This window comes from Pelmatolapia mariae, linkage group LG1 (assembly GCF_036321145.2).
Source record: "Pelmatolapia mariae isolate MD_Pm_ZW linkage group LG1, Pm_UMD_F_2, whole genome shotgun sequence".
Classification (NCBI taxonomy): domain Eukaryota; kingdom Metazoa; phylum Chordata; class Actinopteri; order Cichliformes; family Cichlidae; genus Pelmatolapia; species Pelmatolapia mariae.
This window is the reverse complement of record NC_086227.1, coordinates 13,890,053-13,910,743: the sequence shown is the minus strand read 5'-3', so window position 1 is coordinate 13,910,743 and position 20,691 is coordinate 13,890,053. Positions and strand designations below refer to the sequence as shown.

General features: G+C 40.2%; 2 protein-coding genes across 3 annotated transcripts in view; one reads left to right on the top strand and one right to left on the bottom strand.

Moving 5' to 3' along the window:
• Nucleotides 1-908: 908 nt before the first annotated feature.
• On the bottom strand, nt 909-4,452 carry LOC134627071 (RNA guanine-N7 methyltransferase-activating subunit-like protein). 2 transcript variants are annotated; one of them, XM_063472999.1, is made up of 3 exons: nt 4,344-4,452; nt 3,345-3,515; nt 909-2,050 (listed from the first exon to the last, which is right to left on the bottom strand). In XM_063472999.1, exons 2-3 carry the CDS (start codon nt 3,512-3,514, stop codon nt 1,834-1,836), a joined length of 387 nt encoding a protein of 128 aa, XP_063329069.1. In that variant the 5' UTR covers nt 3,515; nt 4,344-4,452; the 3' UTR covers nt 909-1,833. The 2 variants fall into 2 exon arrangements, with proteins under 2 accessions (XP_063329069.1, XP_063329076.1); XM_063473006.1 differs by lacking the exon at nt 4,344-4,452 and adding an exon at nt 3,722-3,796.
• Nucleotides 4,453-4,627: 175 nt separating this feature from the next.
• Nucleotides 4,628-20,691, top strand: part of homer2 (homer scaffold protein 2) — a 32,092-nt gene continuing 16,028 nt past the window's right edge. Inside the window, exons 1-2 of the mRNA XM_063472988.1 lie at nt 4,628-4,731; nt 16,719-16,875. Of these exons, the coding sequence (XP_063329058.1) occupies nt 4,727-4,731; nt 16,719-16,875 (162 nt within the window). The 5' untranslated portion in view covers nt 4,628-4,726. The remainder of the gene's footprint in view (nt 4,732-16,718; nt 16,876-20,691) is intronic.

Here is a 20,691-nt window from a genome sequence, read left to right as displayed (position 1 = left end):
GGCCACAAAACACCACCATTGGACTATTGAAGACTGGAAGATGGTATTATGGACTGATGAATCAAAATGTGAAATCTTTGGGTCATCATGCAGGATCTTTGTATGCTGTCAGGTAGGAGAAAGGATGTGTGTTGCATCAACTGTCAAACATGGAGGATGAAGTGTGATGGCCTGGGGCTGTTTCGTTGGATCCAGGGTAAGTCACTTGTACGAAGTGAGAGGCACCCTGAACCAAAACTGCTACCATATCATTCTGCAGCACCATGCAATGGCCTCTGGTATGCACCTAGTTGGTTATGGGTTCATCCCACAGCAAGATAATGACCCAAAACATAAGTCCAAGCTATGCCACAACTACTTCAGGAAAAAAGAACAAGATGGTAAGCTTGAAAACAGAGTGACGAGCACAGTCTCCAGAGTTAAACCCCATTGAGTTGATATGAGATGAACTGGATAGAAAAGTGAAATCAAAGCAACCTACAAATGCCACACATTTATGGGAACTTCTGCAAAAGATATGGTTAGAGCTTTCTGAAGAATATTTGATTTCTGTTGTAGAAAGAATGCCACGGGTGTGTTCAGCTGTTACATCTGCCAAAGGTGGTTACTTTGATGAGTGAAAAGCTTAGAATACATTTAGGTCTAAGTTGATTCCATGATTTTTTTTTTTTTTACCTTCAATAGCTTATTTGTACTATGCTTTCATTTCAGAGTGCAAGGAGACATTAAACTGCATAATATTTAATTAAAAAAACAAAAACGGTAGACCGGAAGAGGGGTGTGTGTGTGTACACATTATGCAAAACTACTATTTATATGCTATGTAATACAAGGTCAGTGATTCTTGGTGCTACAACCTGAATCAGCTTAGTGAGACTAAATGAAAGAAAGACAATAACAAAATAGCATACAGTAGAAAAAGGAAATATGTTTAATGCGAACAGACCAAAGGCCAATATCTGATCTTCTTATCAATGTTTGAACTTTTAGACACAGCCCTACAAATTATCTCCAATAAATTATTAGCAGCTATGTTTCTGCTGGGAACAGACTTTAAAAATAAAAAAAAATATCAAACTACATAACTCAACCCCCCCCCCCCCCCTCCAGAAATCTGTTTAAAAAAAAAAAAAAAAAAAAAAAAGTACAAGTTTATTGACAGCAGATTAGTTCTTAAGTCTACATGTCCTTGCATAACATTCTGACACAGAAAACTGAAGCTGTGTTGCTTACACGTTTTCCCTGCAAATTCTGGTTTAGTGTTTGTTACAACACTGTACCACACAATTTTATACCAAAGCATATAAAACAGTAGCAGAAAATAAACAAAACAATGCTCCTGTGAAATTTCAGAGCAATAATGTGCTAATGAAATTATACGGCAGCCCACAAACCCGAGAGAAACAGTCATTTTCAGTGTCAGTGTGAGCTCCACTGCAGAATACTGCAAATCTATCTCCTGTTAAGACATCCAAATATGACAACAGGGCTGAGCAGTGTGAAATAACATGGGAAAACATTACTGTGGTTAGGTATGACGAAGGGGGGGGAGGAGGAGGCTAAGTGGAAGTCCAACAGAAAAGCAGCAGATTTACACAGTCCCATTTACCTGCCAGGAATTTTAATTTGGAGAGTAAAAATCAGTGCATCACAAATAAAATGATAAACACAAAAGACTTTTTAGTTTATACATTGCTCATCCTGGCTTATATATGCATCTTGAATCACTGAAAGAAATATTAGTTGCACACTCCTGCATATAGTACTACAATGTGAGCTGAAAGACTACAAATACTTTAAACGCTTGTAACACCTGAGAGATTACAAAAGAGATCAGTAGCGATCATGATGTGGTCTCTGATGGGAGAAGTTGTATCCCTGGTTGGAGCTTGGCCGCCCTGAATAAGACCCACTTCCATGACCCCAGTGCCGGTCTCTGTCTCGCTCTCTGTCTCGGTTTCTGTCATGCCAATGTTGCTGTCCACGATCATCTCGTCTCCAACCGCGGTCTCCTCCCCATCCACGTCCTCTGTGACCACGGTCATGGTACCTTGATGATGACATTAAATTAACAAACAACAGGCAGTGATTGATAGACATTAGCTCAAGTTGTCCTCATAAACTACTATGGTATTGTGAGTCGTGCTCACTGGGTTTCTCTAATCTCTCATCACAATTTAAAAATAGATTTCTCATTTACAAGAAGGTAAAATACCAGGAAACTCCTCCAGAAACTTCAGTGTTAATGCTGGGATTTCAGTTTTATGAAGGCAGTTCACTTCTTACTGGGGTACATCGCCATGGCAACTTATTCTACCAACCTAACCTGCAGGCTATGCTCCAGATTAGATATTAACAGGTCCAAAATTACCACCTATGGATTAATCAGTTCTCTGGAAAATAGCGTCAACATTCCTGGAAGAGCCCTTTGACCTCTGTGGGGAGACTGTATTGGGACCAAGTCTTCTTAAGAGCATAACAAACACAGATTTTGAGATCTAGCCTTATTCCTTGATTTTTTTTGTGTGTGTGTGTGCCATTTTCTGCAAATATTGGAGAATTTCATTACACAATTATTAATGGGGTCACACAACACATTTATGAACCTTACATCAAATTTGCTCACAGACAAAGCTTGCATCTGAATTACAAACAAAACTAAAACCATCTTACAGACACTACATTAATTTCATTGCATAACAATTGTAATCCATCAGATGTATTCGTTACAGCAGACTTATAACTTACACAGTCCTCATTTTCATCAGCATTCTTTCGTGGCTCCTGGAGGAGTTTAAACAGATATGGCCAGACCTCCCTTTTTTAGTCACCTCCTCCAGCCCTTGTGCTGCGACACCGAGGTGTTCCCAAGCCAGCTGAGAGACAAAGTCTTGAAATGACTAAAGAAATTACTTGTCCTGGGTTGGCCCTGGAAACTCCTCTGTAGGACATGCTCTAAACACCTCACCTAGGAGGGAAACTAGTCAGATGGTTGAATCACCACAAGTGGCTCCTTTTGATATGTGTGAAAATAGCGGCTTTATTCTGAGCACCACCTGAATGACCGAGCTTTCATCCTCTCTCTCAGGATGGAGGAAGCTCTTTTCCACCACTCCACAAATCGCCACCTTATAACAGGAGAGGAGTTTGTGTGCTGTCTCAAGTAATTTGCTCCAAGTGGCAAACTGGTCCTGGGTGAAGGGCAGAATAAATGTGTCTGTGTTGGTTCACAGTCACACAGATCATTGGAGTCCTGTGTGGTTGGTTGGTTGGTTTATCACTTCTCTCAATCGTTAGCAGTTTCACAGTGATAAAGTGAAATCAAAATTAACAAGCAACCCTACCTGTTATCCCTGCCCCTCTGGTTTCCTCCCCCACGACCACTCCAGTCCTCCACGATGGGAGGGCGGTCTGCAGGACGGTTTAGGTACTCCTGGTACTCCTGATCCTCCGAGGAGAACCTGTGTGCGAACATCTCCTCGTAGTTCTGCTGGGTTTCCGCAGTTTCAGTCATTCTGTGAGCACACAAGTTATTGAAATACTTAATATCACAGAAAAGCTGCTATCGCGGCGTCGTGTTTATATTCCCTCTTGGTCTTGCTAAATCGCGTGTTCCCAATATGATAACTATTCTGGACAGTAATAGTAGTTATCCAACATATAAACAACGAAAAATAAACCTAGCTTAAAAACAGTTACAGCTCTGGCTTTGAAAAAATACCTTAATGTGACAAGTACGCCGTTAGCTTTAGCGACACTTTCCACTTCTGAAATTTCAGTGTGGTACGTCGCTAAAATCCTTCCCCCCCGGAACAAACCTCTACAAATTTTAACGGTTCTGGGAGCGCGCGCACCTGCCAGAGATTAATGAATGTTACCTGGCAGTTAGGGTATAGAAGAAAAAAGCCCAACAATCATTATAAAAAGATTCAAGAGCTATTAATTGACACAATTAGATGCTAATCTAATCTAACTTCGCGTAGCGAAGTTTGCTTTAACAGTTATTCCGCTTAATTTGGGAGAAAGGGCAAACTAGTGGAAGCCAGCACAGTGAATGGAAACATGTAAGTGCATCAGATTTTTTATTTAAAAAACCGTTGGGTTTAACTGATTTTTTTTTTTATATAACTAAAAAAACCCAATTTGGCCTGAAAGTCCATCTAAAACCGCAGACGCCACCACAGATATGACAGGTTTAGGAAACAGTGGGTGGCTGAAAGGAGAAAGCAGGTGGAAGCCACCCCGTGTCGCTGCTGCTGCCTTTGATATGAAACAGCCCCGTTGTGGAGGAAGAAGCTCAGCTCAGCGCAGAGCAGCGAAATGCAAACATTAACTTAACTCACCAGCGCCGATTGTTTGAAGGCGGCGAGGGAGAAGCCACGCCAAGGTGGGATTCACACCCGCCCATGTGAACAGGAAAAACAAAGGAGGAGAGGAGGAAAAAACTTCCTGAATTGAACGGGCTTCTGTGAGACTGAGCTTGACAGCCCGGTGAGTCGAGTTTGCGAAGAACTGCACTCTCTCTCTCTCTCTCTCTCATATATCTCAGCTGTCTCTCAGCGGCAAGAGGACTTGTTCGGAGCTGGCACACGGGGTTATGAACTCTTTGGACTGCTAATCATCTACGGACTGCGCTTTTGAAACATTATTTTTCCTCTCAACCCAGCCAATACATAACCTTCAGATTAAAGAAAAAAAGAAGGAGTTGTTCCTCAAGTCCGCGGCAATGGGGTGAGTAATCCAGAAAGCGCTGCCCTTCAGAGCGCCTCTCATGACACCTGCGCTGACTAAAAATGTGTTTGTGCGGCGAAAAGACGGCAAATATGCCCCCCGAACTGCCCGTTTCACCTGTCAGCCCTCAAATACATTTAATTCTAAATATCACTGATTTCAAGCGCCAGGTTGTGAGAAGATCACCTCTGTTTTATTGCCAGATTGTGTTGCAATGTGGGGAAATTAATGAGGTGACTCTTGTTGGACTGTCAGTGAGACTATTCAGATGTGTGTGTATATGTGTGTGTGGTGGGGGGTTGGGGGTTGATGCCATATTTATAATTATGGATTTATGTTTTATTTATGAGCAGAATTTCAAAAGGATCATTCTTGAGTGCTCCGCTTCTTCCTTTTCTTCAGGATAGGAATATGGTTTGGAGAGGGTTATGATATGGAGGTGTCAGAGTCAACACTGCCCACTAATGAGGAGAGATGGTGGTACTTGTGGGAGTGTGTATTTGTAGGCATGTGTGTTGTCCACAGTACTGGAGGTAGTGGCGTGTACTCCCACAGTAGTTTTACATGGTACTGTACAGTATTTTGCCTCCATACTGTGGTGTGAATGTTGATTCTGTGGCTCACTGCCACAGTTATGCAATCACCATCTCTCCCTCTTTCTTCAGATCTACATATATTCCTGTCTATGCTTTCCAAGCAGCTGGACTGTATTTAATTTCACACAAAAAAGGGAAAACCTTTCAGACCTAAACCTCATTCTAGATCATTTATTTATTCATTTATTTATTTTAGGAATTCTTCCACTTGTAACACACAAAACTTGGATTTATGGAAACTATGATGTGAGGCGTGAATCACTAGCTGCATAAATGTTCAATTATGTAATGAGTACCACCCCATACCAAAGTGCTTGCTTTTCCTCAGTATTTTAATGCGTAAGAAACCAGTTCAACAGTCCTGACTTCCTTTCGCCAGTTTGGTGTACTCACCCAGCCGGTTTCAAAGGACTCAGCTGTGTTGTGTCATGAAACTGACCCATGCAGTGGATCTGTGACAAGCATGGCAGCCAGGCCAAAGCAGGAGTTCCCACCTACTCACAGGCACAGAAAAAGTTCCCTTTTTCTTTTCTATGTTCACTCAGTGCTAAGCAGTGGTGTCACTTGTCAGCTAAATACCTTTTTAAGAAGGAGGGAACAAATGGCTTCTATGAAATTTCATCCCACAGGACTTCCTTGAAACTGCATTGGCTGCCTTTGTCATTCCAATTAGTTTTGGGGTAATCAAATGTTGCTTGTATAAAAAAAAATCTTAAAATTCCTTTTCGCAATACCTGAACAGCAGTGAAAAATCAAAACTATGGAAGGCTGATAAATCCAATCTCCTACACTTCTGATTCAGTATTGTTGCTTTGATGCATTTGAATCAGCAGCTATTACAGCAGTGATTGAATCAGCATGTTGTGAATATGTTAGATTGTCGGACCAGGAGGCCAAATCACAACTAATGAAATTTACTCTCATAGAAGGCAAAGAAAATATCTAATAATAATAGTAATAGCGAATCAAATGTGAGAACTGAAACCAGAAACTTTCTCCTTAAGAAATAACTTAATGAATGTTGCTCATTACGTTTCTGCAGGTGTATTTGTTTATAGGGCTGCAACTGAATGATGGAGATGACTGATGAATCTGCAGTTTTCTTGTGTGTTTGTGTAAAACAAGACACAAAAAACAATGCCTATCACATCTTAAACCTTGAAGTAACTGGATTAAATTAAAGAAAGGGAAGAGGAATTCTTTTGTTTGCCTTCCAATAATTAGCAGATGTGTTGCTAATTCTGCACTGTATATATTACAACCTGAGCACACCTGCTAATGATGCAATGTGTTTTGCACGAAGCAGCAAATCAACAGATAAGAATGAGTCTGTGTGTTTGGTGGAGGGAGCTGTAGATCATTTGTCATGTCTTTGTGTGTGTGTGTGTGTGTGTGGTAGGTATTTAGGTGCCTTTGTCCCTGAAGCTCCTGTCTCCTAAATGGAGTTATAGATTAACTATAAGTCAGACAACACACACATTAACACCCTCGATATCTATCTTTACGTGTCCCTTTATTACCATATTTCTTTGAGCAAATGATCTATCAGTACCCTCTTGACCCTGAGACACTTTTTATTGTTCATGCCATTTCCACACAATTTATTGAGTATATACTGTTACATATTGGTCCAAATTGTAGCATTGTATGTGTGCGCCATGTGCGGCATGTCCTAAAAAAGAATAAATCAAGCCTATGTAATTAAAGACTGGTGAATTGGAGAGGGGGAGGAAATTCAGACGGTAGCACTGGGAAAGAAAGCGATGAGAATTCTGTTTCTAAGTACAGTTTTGCAGCTTAAGGGCTGCATCTCTGGAATTATTCCAACATAAAGCTTAGATTGCCTGAAAGCCCCTACTGAATAGGCAGCCACACAGACAGCAATGCAATCAGCATATTGCTATTTAAAGTAAGCCATGCTGGGAGCAGGCCTAACACAGGGATAGATGATAATCTCCTGGCTGGCCAGAGAATGGCATATAAAGGTTTAACACTCATTGATTAGGCTCTGTGACATGTGACGTGGCAGTGGGTCCTTTGGCTGCCCTGACAGGAGAGTGGACTGTAAGCTTAATCTGAGGCTATGTTCTCCATCTGTGTCCGAAGGCTGGAGGGGATGGCTGTAGAGGTGCAGTTGGGGAATAGGAGCAGGTCTTACTGTTAAAGAATCATGTGTAAATGAAAGGGGACAGGCTGATGGCGGATTGGACGTCTCATCACCAGATGGTTGAAGCCTAGGAGGCCATCTGCTGCCATGCTGTGCTTCTGTGGAGACTTCCTCACTTCCTTTTCCTTGGAGTGCTCACATTACGTTGGGCTCTGTGTCCTGCCGCCTCAGTGTGGTGGAGGGAGACCTGCTGTGGTGGCTTGTTTGATTCTGGCCTGCTGCCTGTGTTGCATGGGACACTCAATGATGCCAGACCTGGCATTGATTATGAAGGTCATTGGTAAAATGAATAAAACAAAGTTTACCACAGTCATGCCTAAGACTGAATGTTTTCTACAAAATTAAAATATCCTGCATTAAAACAATATGTAAAGATTATTTTACTATTTTTCCAGCTGTTTTCCAATTTGCAAAAATGAGAAACAACCCGATTACTAATGTTTTAATGTTTCGGCCCTCAGAGCCTGATCATTATCTATGGAAGGAGTGGGACAAAATATTAACAACAGTGTTTTATCTTGAGATCATCAATCGTCGATAGCGTGGAGCCAATTATAGATACTTCTATTGAATATGTAGGTGGACTAAACTGATTTCCCTGACAAAGGTGGACTGTGTATTAAAGCAAGAGAGCTACCGTAATTAACTGATTTTAATGCTAGTAAACAAACCAAGTAACATAACAGCAGCATTTACTCCTCTTCAGTTGCACAAATATCTTGATGTATGTTTGGATAATTGCCTCGCGAAGCATCAAACATTGTATGCCTAATTGTGGATACCATATTGCAGTACTGAGTTACAATAGGCACGGGAGTTAAATAGTATGTCTCATGTATATCTAATTTTTACTATAGCCTTATAGAGATTGGAAATTCTGCTAATGCTGGAATTTTTTTTTTTTTTAGTAAAATAGAAATGATTGTAATTAGTCAGTTTATGAGCAGTAGTGTTGAATTTGGGCTTATTTTGCTCTTCCCTCCTAACGGTTGGTTCTTCCTGCACTGGATAGTGTAGTGCAGAAGAGATGCCATAAAATAACCTTTAACAGTGACTTAATGTGAGTGGTTTTAAGCTGAGACACCGTGCTCCTGTTTTGTAAATGTCAGGAGAAAGAAAATGAAAGCATAATATAGAGCTGTAGTTCTCTGCTAACTATTAAATCCATTATTTGCCTCACTCAACAGGGGACCTTGAAGTCTGTTATTGCATACAGTATATATATACAGTGGCCTCCTTTGACCTCTTGACATCATTAGTTGAGCAGCGTGTTTGTTGCAGGGAAAGCCCAGGTGGTTTAGTAGTAATGAACCCAGAGAGAATTTCCTCCGCTGCCTACTTTGCTCATTCACACAGACAACACACCACTCTCACTAATAAGGCGGCGCCGCTCTCCATCAGGACTCGCAGATAAAATATAACACCATGCCTTAGCCGTGCTCACCTAACATGCAAAAAAAGGATAATGAGAATCCAAGTTGATGATTTCTAGTGTTTTATGCTTAGCAAATTAATACACTCATTTCTAATTTTCCACATTCATGTTGCCACATTTGAACAGTATACCTTGTGACACAGTTTTTTTCATATGGGAAAAGATGCCGTTTTGTTACTGTGCTGCACTCTAAAGCCTCTTGTAATGTGGTGTGCTACTGACAGCACCAGCAGAGAAAGCGAGGAAGGATAAGTGCTCCAAGTGAGTGTTTCTGCAACTTCACTGTGGATATTTGACAAGTGAATAATGCCCCATTTGTCACTAAAGTTCTTCGAGCAGGCAGTGAAATCTGCATATATATAAAATAATATTTCAGACCACATAGGGACAAGGACAGCACTTTATACATACTCTATGAGTGATATAATGAGCTTAAGTAACTGGGGTAGCCTGCTGATTGTCCTGCTTTAGTGCCCGTTTCATCAAGAAAACTTTCACTGTGGTGAAATTGTCTCTAAAGGAATAAAAAATAAATAAATAATGGAGTAAAAGACCCCAAAAAAGTTTGAGTTCTTAATGTTGGATATTTCTTTTTGTTAGTGAGATGGTTGCACAGTTTGTGTTCACATCAGGCAGCTGACAGTAATGTGGTCCAGTCTCTAGAGGATTCAAAGGGAAGGAAATATGAAGTCTCACTGGCAAAGAGACTAAAGAGGTTATCTTATATTATAGGTTACTATTCTCAAACATATTGTTATGCCTCTGGAATTGCACCCATGTAAAAGTGACTACTTTATTCATCTCTTGCACATTTCATGCCCCAGACATGGTGCAAACCCAGATAGCGTGTGGCGATGCCATCTCTCTAACCTATTTAGTGAGCGATCTGACACCTTTGTAACGGTACTGCAGGCTAGAAAAAATGACACCGAACTTTCTAAAGAGTTGGGTCTTACTGTCGCAAGTGATCAACTTTTCTTTTTTTAAGATGTGAAAAATTACCCAAATATGTTTTTACATAAGTATGTTTTTACATAACCACCCTTGGCTCCACATTTAATTTTCAAACATTACCACCTTGTGAGGTTAAACTGTCACACAGGTTTACTGCAGTGATACGAGCTTCCTTGTGTTTAGTGAGACGCATTAACTTTCTGTAGGGATGTAAAGAATGCAGTTCGCATAGCTGAAGCTGCTGACGCAGCAGATTTCTGTTAAACCAGCTTCAAAGCCTGTTTGAGTGACGTTAAATGCTTTAGTGTTTAACCTCAGATTTCCAAATCCTCTATCAGACCGAGAGCTCGATGAGCAAAGTTTGTCTGTGGGTGGGGTAAGCCCGGAATGGATTCCTATACTCAGGAATCTGGACAAAGCTGTTTGTCTTTGTTACTGAAAGAAAAACATGCCTGATCTGCACAGATGTAGCAGCACACAAGTGCAACGTGACTGCAAGCGCTTGGATGAAAATCACCATCCCAGGCTCCTGTTCAAAGATAGAAGCTGTCTGCTGTTTATTCACACTTCCTCTCAGAACACCATGCCATCCTGTATCATCTTAAAATGTCTTTTTTAAGCTGCATGATAATCCTTCTTAGCTGTGTATGGTGTTAGACTAATCGCTACCTACCTAAGTTATCATAACTTTTTGTGAGTTATTACTCTCAAGGCAAGATTTTTTTTAACCCTTTCATGCATGAATTATGACAACCTCAATCAGGATTTTTATTCATCTTTAGGCATGGAAAAAAAGATTTTTGAACTTCATTTTTTTAAAACATGTACTTTTCAAAGAGTTTTTTTACTTGTCCACTTAGGTGGACAACATCACCTTTTGGAGTGGGTGGCAGGGTATGGAGTGATACATCAGTGTCCAATGTAGTGGTTTATGTGCAAGTATACCATCAACACTGACACTGTGAAAGGCTGATACAAGAAAACAGCCTTTGAATAGCTGTCTACTGTAGTGACCACTATGTGTGAAAGGGTTAAAAATGCATGTATTTATAGGTGGGGTACTCTGAGTAGATGGATCTGTCTGTCAGCTCACTTTAAATCTTTTTGCTGGTACACAACAAACACGATTGCTGCGTTATCAGTGTGTACAGTCCTGAGGTGCGTGTGTAGGTGTATGTAAGCATAGACAGTGCAGTCTAACTCAGACCTGCTCCCCCACATAGAAACACACACACACACCTGTAAATTATTCAAAGCACCAGATGGGGACAGAGAACGCCTGACAGGCAGCGGGACAAAGTATTCAGCGGTCGTAGAGTCCCAAACGTTGTCGTCTATTTTTTTTTTCTTTTATTTTTTTTATATCTAGTAAAATCAATCAACCTAATGCTTTTTATCTGAGAAAAGCAGATCACACAAATCCATTAAACAGTTGTGTGAGTGCATCCATGTGTTCGGCAGCAGCCTTTCACTCCTCCTTCCCTTGCCAGTCTGAGCTGGCTCGAGACACTGGCACTGCAAAGGTCAGCGCGTGTGGCTATGTAAAGCGACAACAGTGATCTGTATAATGGGTTTTGTTGTTCCCAAAGCAGATGAAGACAGAGATTAGGCTTAAAGGGGACAGTGAATTTATTAGGCTTTCATTTCTGTGAGAACCATAATCCCAATGGAAGTAAAAGCTTTATTAGCTCATGAATATGTGCTGCCTGCCAGCTTGTCTGTCTGACATTATTTTCACCGGCAACTCATAACAGTGCATTAAAGTATTTCTGTACTGAAGGTCCACGAGACATGTCACTTTGCCCGTTGCAGTGAAGCTTTGCAACAACAAAGGGACCGTCTGTACCCTGTTAATGAAACGTGTACGCTTCTCAGCATGCAAAAAATTGTTTGTTCAGATTTTTAAATTTAAAAAAAAAAAAAAAAAAAAAAAAATACTCTCAGATGATTTTGATTAATTTTCCTAAGCACATCCCCGTGCTTAAAATGTTCAAAATAGATTTGTTGGCATCACATTACAGCAGCTGTACCAGTGTATCTAGCTCAGAACCATTACATATGTTTCAGGCATTTTGTAGAAGGAAGATACCAGCCCAAGAAAATGAATGTAATGAAATGGTAAAAAGGGTTATAACAAAGAAAATATAATGCAGTAGAAACAATTGTGTGGTTCTGTTGCTGTGGTGGTTCAATCCCCAGCTGCTCCAGTTTGGTTTGGGCAAGATATTGAATTTAAGTTTCCCCTGATGCATCCATAAGATTGTGAATGCTAGACAAAGTCCTTGTTTGAATGAATGTGTGATTGGGTGAATGCAGCTTGTAATAAAAAGTGTTTTGAGTGCTCAGAGTAGAAAAGTGCCATAAAAGTCCAAGTCCAAGTGATAAGATTTTGTGGAGGCAGATAAGTGATATGTAAACAATGTTTTAGAAGCGCATTTGGGATTTTACAGAGAATAAAATTATCATTAAATCATCACTAATTATCAGAGGACAGAATGACTCTTATAGATGCTTATAAGATGGAAATGGTGGTATTTTGATCTTTTTTTTTTTTCAAACTGGCCATGACTGTGTTTGGGTGAGCTAATGCTTGTGCTGGCTAGCTAGACTGGTTATCTGGATTCAACTCTACTCATTTTGATATTAAGAGGAGATGCTAATTTAAGCTAGCAAAAACACGATATTAAATCTACTAACCAGAAAAATAACAGCTGACTCCTTTTTGTCTTTTACTACCTGACACTGATTAAGAGAAATCCGCCCGTGACTCAATGCTGCCAGTTCCTCGAAGCCTCAACACAATTTGAACTGATGTTTTTGAAAATAAATTCAAACAGGTGGATTTACTGTAGAGACAAAAAACCGGACAGCCTGAAGAGACACGTTTCGGCTGTAAAGTTGAGTATTTTAACCTGGGATTCTGTGGGGGTGGAGTGGCTTTTAGAGGTATCCTGAAGTGCCCATTTGAGGAAATGACAACTTAATTCTTCTGCCCTGGAGTTTGATGTTGGCTTAAGATATGACGTAACATAACAGATCATCCTTGAGGGCTGTTCATACATCACAGCATCCAAATTTCTGACTCAAAAGTGCTGTTTTACTATCGTTGCAGTCATTAGAGTTCAGCGTTTAGTGCATTTTAGCCAGGTCTTGGCTTTAGATGGAGAATTGAAGGTGAAATCCAAAACGAAAGACTAGAATCTACAGTATGGGCTTGTGTAAATGTGTAAATGTGTGGGTCCGACACACTGTGGACCACAGCAAAATACATGTAATACCAGCAAACATTTTGTTCTCCCTGTTTTCCAGGAACGTGGGAACGAACTGCACTGTGCTGTGCTTGTACTGTAGCTCACTACTCAAGGCATCAATATGCTTCCACTGAAGTGCTCTTCAGATGGCTGAACAGCATGTGAAAGCCCACTTACTCCCCGATGTCAGCACTGAGGGGGGGCTGCATCCAACATTTTCTTTATTTTCCTAAAGCGACAGTCACAAGAACACCCATTTCATACAACTAATGATCAGCTGTAGATTTGTTTTTGTTTTTTCCCCAGAGGCTTTTTTCCCCTTCTTGACACAATTACTTATGTCACTTTCTGTGTCTATAACCATGTGCAATGTGTTGGATGCCTTTGAGGAAGGATTGTTCAGGAGTGTGTTATGCATGTTTGCACCGTTCATTGCATTTCACTCCTCTGTAAAGGCACAGTTTTCACAATGCATTTGACTGTGCCTTGTGGGACAGAAGCACTTTTGGTGTCAGATGTGGTTGGAGGGCCCTTGGAATTAAAGAAAGCATAACAAAATGATCAGTATGTGCTCAGAACAAGCTACTAAAATATACTGCAATTAGAATAACAAAGCATTGACAACAGTCAAGTTATTTGTACGAAGCAGTGGCAGCTTTCTAATCTATATTCTGTCTCTGAAAGTCCTTTTTACTTCACATTTTGATTTCCAACAAGTACTTCGAATCTGTCTCCCCACATTCTTCAGCTTGTATCCATTATTAAGTTCTTCAGGTGTCCAATGATCCCTCTCATCTCAGCCACTTCACTTAATTATTCCTCACTCTTGGAACGTTATAGAGGAGCATTTCAACCACCTGCACTCGCCTTTTGAAATGAGAACCTCCAGTGGAAATTTTAACCCTCCTGAGTCCAGTCCTTTTAAAGCACTATCATTAAAGAAAAGGCAGACTGGCTTTTTTTATTACTTTTTTGCTTCTAGCGGCAGTGCTCTTTCAGTCTTAGGTTTCTGCATAGTTGCCTTGAAAGACTAAAAATGGATGGTCTGCTTTCAGATGGAGTTTTTTTTTTTATATTTATTTATTTATTTTTAACCACAAGCTTTGAAAATGTGTAATAGTGTAGTAGATACCGATGTGTTCTTTTTACTGAACCCAGCGATCACAATGGCTTGAAATTTAATTGATTTACAGAGTCGTGTCTATTTTAATACAGTGGCACCTGAAGATCACTCAGTGTTGATTTTCTCTGCATTCTTTAAATCGGGGAGTGTCAAACATACGGCCTGGGGCCCAGAATTGGCCCGCCAAAGACTTTGGAAAATGTGAAAAGGGGCATACATTTTGGACTTTTAACTAGTTTTAAAGTTTTTACATTTTTTACATCTTACCGTACTGATTTAAAAACCTCTGGGTCATTCATACTACACCAAAATATTAAGTAATAGATGAACATTTAAACATTTCTGATTTTTCGCAATCTACAAATAGGGTTTTTTTTTGTTTGTGTGTTTGTTTTTAAATAGTGTACACATTTTTTTTTTTAAAGCTTCTTTTTTTCCTTTTTTGTTCTTTGAAAGTATCAAACAACTTCTTCAGTCCTTTGTCAGCTCTGTTCCAATTTTTCTGAAATTCATACAAATCAAAATGAGCATTTATTATTTTTTTTACATAATAATCTTCGGGGAGATCGTGGCTCAAGAGTTGGCAGTTCGTCTTGTAATCGGAAGGTTACCGGTTCGAGCCCCGGCTCGGACAGTCTCAGTCGTTGTGTCCTTGGGCAAGACACTTCACCCGTTGCCTACTGGTGGTGGTCAGAGGGCCCGGTGGCACCAGTGTCCGGCAGCCTCGCCTCTGTCAGTGCGCCCCAGGGCAACTGTGGCTACAATGTAGCTTGCCATCACCAGTGTGTGAATGGGTGAATGACTGAATGTAGTGTAAAGCGCTTTGGGGCCCTAGGGGACTAAGTAAAGCGCTATACAAATACAGGCCATTAATTTTGGTTTCATTTCATGTGTTTTATTGTACTGTTTTTATTTCAGCGTGGGGTTCAAATTATTTGCAAAAGGTTAGGGTTTTTTTCTCTTCCCTTTCTCCTCTGTTGAAAGCTGTGAAAGCTGAAAATCCTCTTCTTGTCTTACTGAGTCAGGCTATGGTATGTGTTTATACAGGCATGTTTCCAGGTAACAGCAGGACTGTCATCGGAATCATAAAGGTGTGTCTGTGGATGTCATTGAGAGGAGGAGCATTTGTATTTAGTCTGCGGTCATTCAAGTTTAACAGGCGCCTTGACCCTGCTCCTTCATCCTCATGCTGATGTTCTTCTGAATCACAAGGGCGGTGTGCAGCTCATGGCTGAGAGGCAGATTACTTCACTCTCACGGATAGATGACATGATTTTGAACTTTTCTCCATCACATTTATTGCTGACTTGGGTTTTATACCTTTTTTTTTTTTTTTTTTTTTTTTTTAAGTCGAGTGTGGTTTCACCTTTTCACTTAAAAATGATTAAACTATAATGAGGCTGTAAGAGATTGAAAATGGAGAGAGAACTGCTTGAGTATAATGACAGAGACGTGGCAGTAAAACTGGGCTGGACAAAAGCTTAACTTGAATCAGCTTGTGAATACTTTCTAAAAGTGGACACTGAGATGAGTCAGAGACGGGCTCAGCAGAGCTTTTATCTACTTATAATTCCCGTGATGAGTGGAATCCATTTTACCGATGTTTCCCAGTACAATCGTTTGCCGATAAATCCTGAGAATCCCCATTAGTGTTATTACAGGTTTAATATCGGTGTTTTATGGATAACGTGCTACCATTCGAGCTAAGCGAAGTAATACAAAGCAGTTTTCTTTGATTATAAAAGATGACTCATGATGATGGCAAATGTATGCAAAATCATAATTAGGAATTAATCCAACTGATGTTTAATTCAGTGCCTTGTGCTGTGCAATATATAAACTGTTCAACAAAACAAAAACTGCTTTTGGATGTGGGTAATTGCAAATGTGACATGATAATAACACACTAAGAAAATGGGCAAGCATTATGTGCATTATCAGAGTGACATGTTGCCACTAGCACTGTGCATGATTAGTGTAAAACTTCTGTTTTGACAATGTGATCACTTGGTTAGATTAACATTGCATCCAGTAGTAGGCATGCTGGGGTGAGAAAAGTCAATTATCTGACTGTGGTGCACTAGAAAAATCTTTCTCTAAACACACAAAAGTGCACAGTCCAAACATCTAGTGTGTTACTGACACCTATGAGAGGGAAAGGGGTGTTAATGTGCTAATGGCTTTGGGTTGCCATGAGAATTAAGGGTTTGTGGTACATTATCACCTGCCTGTCCACACTAAGACTCTCGGGACTCTGCATTTCTGAACACAAAGCACACGGTCTCTGCAGACTTTATGTGATAAAGATTTTATTCACCCTGTAGCTCTGTTTGTGTGTGTTGCGTGTGAGAGAGATTTGGCTCGTTTATCGGTGGATGTTATCTTGAGCTGTAGTTCCATGTTGTGTCTTATCTCGATCGCCCTCTAATATCGTCCCTCTGCTCTGTCTTCTGCTCTTCAGGGAGCAGCCGATCTACACCACCAGGGCCCATGTCTTCCAAATCGACCCAACTACCAAGAAGAACTGGGTTCCTGCCAGCAAGCAGGCTGTCACTGTCTCCTATTTTTATGACAGCACGCGTAACAGCTACCGCATTATCAGTGTGGATGGATCCAAGGTATGTGTGTGCATATTCTGTATCTTTGTGTAACAATATCAATATCATTAACTGCCCTCGGGAGACATGGAACGAGAGAAACACTTAATAGTATTGAACAAAAGGTGCTGCCAAGCATGTCAGTATTGCATTTGCTGCTCTCACTGATCAGCGTTTGTCCAACATGGCAATGTTTAAGGTTTCCCCCACTCCTCTGCGTTTGTCTGAATAATTTGATATTAAATTTATTGCACAATGACAAATAAAAAGATGACATCAGCTCTATTTGAGGTCACAATATTTAGCAGTTAGAAGTGTTGTATGATTAACTCTTTACACCTTGAAAGCCTACTTACTGGGAGCAGCCCTAGGAACAGGAGGGTTGAGGTCAAATTTCATCTTTATGGGGAAAGCGTCAAAGTTTAGTCTACTCATGTAATAACTGTCTAACTGGACTGGCTGACACCTGCAGCTAGCAAGTGTCGGACAGTGACACAGTTTTTCTAGGTTTGTCTCTGTGTATCACCACGGTGGATTTTAATGATCAAATGATCAAGATATGATTGAAGTACAGACTTTTAGCTTAAAAAAGGGGTTTGACAAAACCATTGCATTAGCTGTTCAGTAATTAGAGTCATTTTATGCACAGTCCCCCATTTTCAGAGTTTCAAAAGTAACAGTTGACTGACAAGTTGTTTCATGTCTTGTCACGCTTGTTCACTATTTATCCCATGACAAAGTAAGCATTCTGGAGTTGATTCAAGTATTGAACTTGCATTCAGTTCACTGGAACTGTCTATGTGAGAGTTGTTGATGCAACTGAAAGAAACCAGATTAAACCTTGCTGATCTCTAAACGAGTTGGCGTAATTCTGAAATAAAAAATCTTTAGACAGATGAAGACACGTTTAACCCGTACCCGAATGATAGGAAGGGAAATCTCTGAGGTAAGGAGAGAAACACGATCTGAAGCACAACACTTATTCTGTCAAACACACTGTTATAGTATGGGCATGTATGGCTGCCAGTGGAACTGGTTCAGCAGTATTTATAAATTATCCGACTGCTGATAGAAGTAGCAGGATGAACTCTGTAGTGTACATGGCTGTACTCTCTGCTCAGATCAAAACTGATCCCACGGTGCTTCACAGTGCACATGGATAATGGCCCAAAGCATACAGTGAAAGCAACCCAAGAGTTTCTCAAAGGAAAGAAATTTGATATTTTTCAATGTGCACGTTGGTCACCTGATCTCAAACCATCAGAGCACACTTTGGAGTTACTGAAGACAAAACTGAAGGCAGAGAGACCCACAAACAACTGAGAGTCGAGGCCTGGCAGAGCACATACACAGCATGTGGTGACGAGCATGGGTTCTAGACTTCAGGTAATCATTGACTGCAAAGGATTTTCATCACCATGTTAAAGACTTTTAAAAGTTATTTTAGTTTGTCCAATTACTTTTGAGCCTGTGGAAGTGAGGTCATGTAAAGGTTGGCTGTAGTTTAAATATAATAAATAGACTACATTGAAACAGACTTTCTATACTGTCGCTGCATTTGGTACTGCTACAGTTTAAACCGTGTATACTTGTTATAGCAATGTTAATTGGAGACCTTAAAATTCAGAATTGCCCATTAAACAGTTGTACTTTCCATTAACTGTATAAACATACATCTAATAAAATATTTTTAAAATTAATGCAGTGTTACAGTTCATAAAATAAAAATGCTGGTGTTGACTGTCAAATTAAGGGAGGGAAAAAAAAAAAGCGTGAGCTCTGCATTTTTATTTGCCAGCTGTTTCCATCGATTTAATGTATTTAACAGCACACACAGCACATAAAAATATGAATATGGGACACACATTGATGATTTCTGTGCTTACTTAGGATCTGCTGCCTAGTTAAACTGTTTCCAGACATGGAGCTTTGCAAAACAAATATGTGTACCTCATAACATTAACTTGAATAACTGCCATGTAAGTTGAAATCGGAGACTGTATCATATTAGCAAGCTTCCCCTCTTATGGATTAACAAGAGTATCAAAGAGCTGCCGACCTGTTGAGTCACAATTAAACTCAATTATCTGTAATTTCATGTCATCAACAAAAAGCCAACAGTCGTCATACTCTGAGGGTGGTAGAGTTTTTAAAGACTGGCCACACTGCAGGGGAAAAGTGTCAACTTTTGCTTGTGTTATAGTCATTTTCTTGTGGTTGTGAGCATGGTGCTGAGATTAAATAATACAAGTGATGATGGACACCACTTGAATTTGTCTACATCCCATATTCACACAGTCTTCCTCTGCTTGCTGAAAAAGTACATTATGCGTTTCCATGGCGATCAGTTTTCTGTCTGTGTAGAAAGCTAGAGGAGCCTCAGGACAGCGATATTCCTCTGTTGACGCTGTTAGGCAACCACATTTCAGAGTCTTAAATCACACAGTTTACCTGCAGAGCCACTTTAGGGTGGATGTGTTGACAGAGGTTTGGATTGGTTGATAGTTTCACTTCTCTGTTTCGGTGAAAGGATTGAGGAGTTAAGATTACCAGCAGCCGATGAGTGGCTTTCTCACAGGAAGTCGGCATGTCGGTGTTGAGTTTTTTGCACAGCAAGCATGTCCTGCTGTCTTCTTAAAAGTAACAAACAAGTGCAAAGCATGTTTCTTTGTTGTTCTTGTTTTTTCTTTTTGTATGTTTTTTGACCATCTGGCTCTACTGTAAAGAGCTTGTGTTCATTCTTAGAATTTTAACTCACTTTTCTGGGCAGTTTAAGACTTACAGCACAATTTTAAGTAAAAGAAGCATCGGTTCTCTTCTCCAGCAAAGGATTGTTGAGTCAAGCTCTGCTAGCTTCAAAGCTTTCAAAGCTTTCTTCCTACAGCTACAGAGGCAAGACTTTAATGTGTTATGTCATCAGCCAGCACTTATGGATCTGCAGGGATGACAACAGCTGACAATAGATTACTAAAGATAAACTATATCTACTACTTCATGTCTGTTTTATTTGTGAGAAAGATAATGGGACTATTATTTATTCATGTCTAAAAGCATCAATATTTTGTCCTCTATTTCCTCAAGGCCATGAGTGCTCTCTCTCTTCTCTCCCTCTCCTGTCATCTTTGTTGTTGTCCTCCTCCTCCCTCCTCTGTAACCTTAACAGAACATTATGTGTCATAAAATCTCTGCAGGGAACCACTGTACGCGAGGTATGGGGAAAAGGAATTTCTCAAATGTTATCTCAATTTAAAAGGAGCAGACTCCTGCTGATTTTAATTTTATCCTCCTATCCATTTAATTTAAGTGAGTCAAAGTGATGTCGATATGAGCAAAGTAACCAAAAGCGAAGAAACGTTGAGTCATGTCAAATAGATGTTAAATATAGTTTCTAGTTTGCACAGTTGCTGCAAGGGAGACAGGTCTGTCTAGAAGAATGGTCTGTGCTGTTGCACGCACTAACTATGACAGACCGTCAGCTTGTATTCATCCACCTATGATGTCTGGGCAACTGGCTGATGATGATATGGCAAGTAGAGGAGCGCATCAGCACTTTTGACTGTCGCTCAGCCTGCACCGTGCTTCTCATGCAGCGATGTACCAAGTGCTGTGACAACACAGTGAGGACACATCTAGCTGTACTTTATAAATAATTCCCAGTATGATAACTTTGTGAGGTAATGCCTAAAACACTCAGCTCTTTTTAGATTTATCTTTCTGACACTTCATTAAGTATTTCTTTTTTTTTTCTTCTTCTTCTTTTTTTTTTTTTTTTTGCCACAGCCAATTTCTAGCACTAACATTAAAGCTCAGGAGCTTATGAGCTTGGCTTGTAGCTAA

Bases quoted from the DNA above. Each gene is read 5' to 3' on its own strand.
- LOC134627071 (XM_063472999.1), bottom strand. From the start codon at position 3,514: ATGACTGAAACTGCGGAAACCCAGCAGAACTACGAGGAGATGTTCGCA. The intron at 2,051-3,344 runs GTAGGGTTGCTT...GTCATCATCAAG, and splicing joins CAGAGGGGCAGGGATAACAG to GTACCATGACCGTGGTCACA.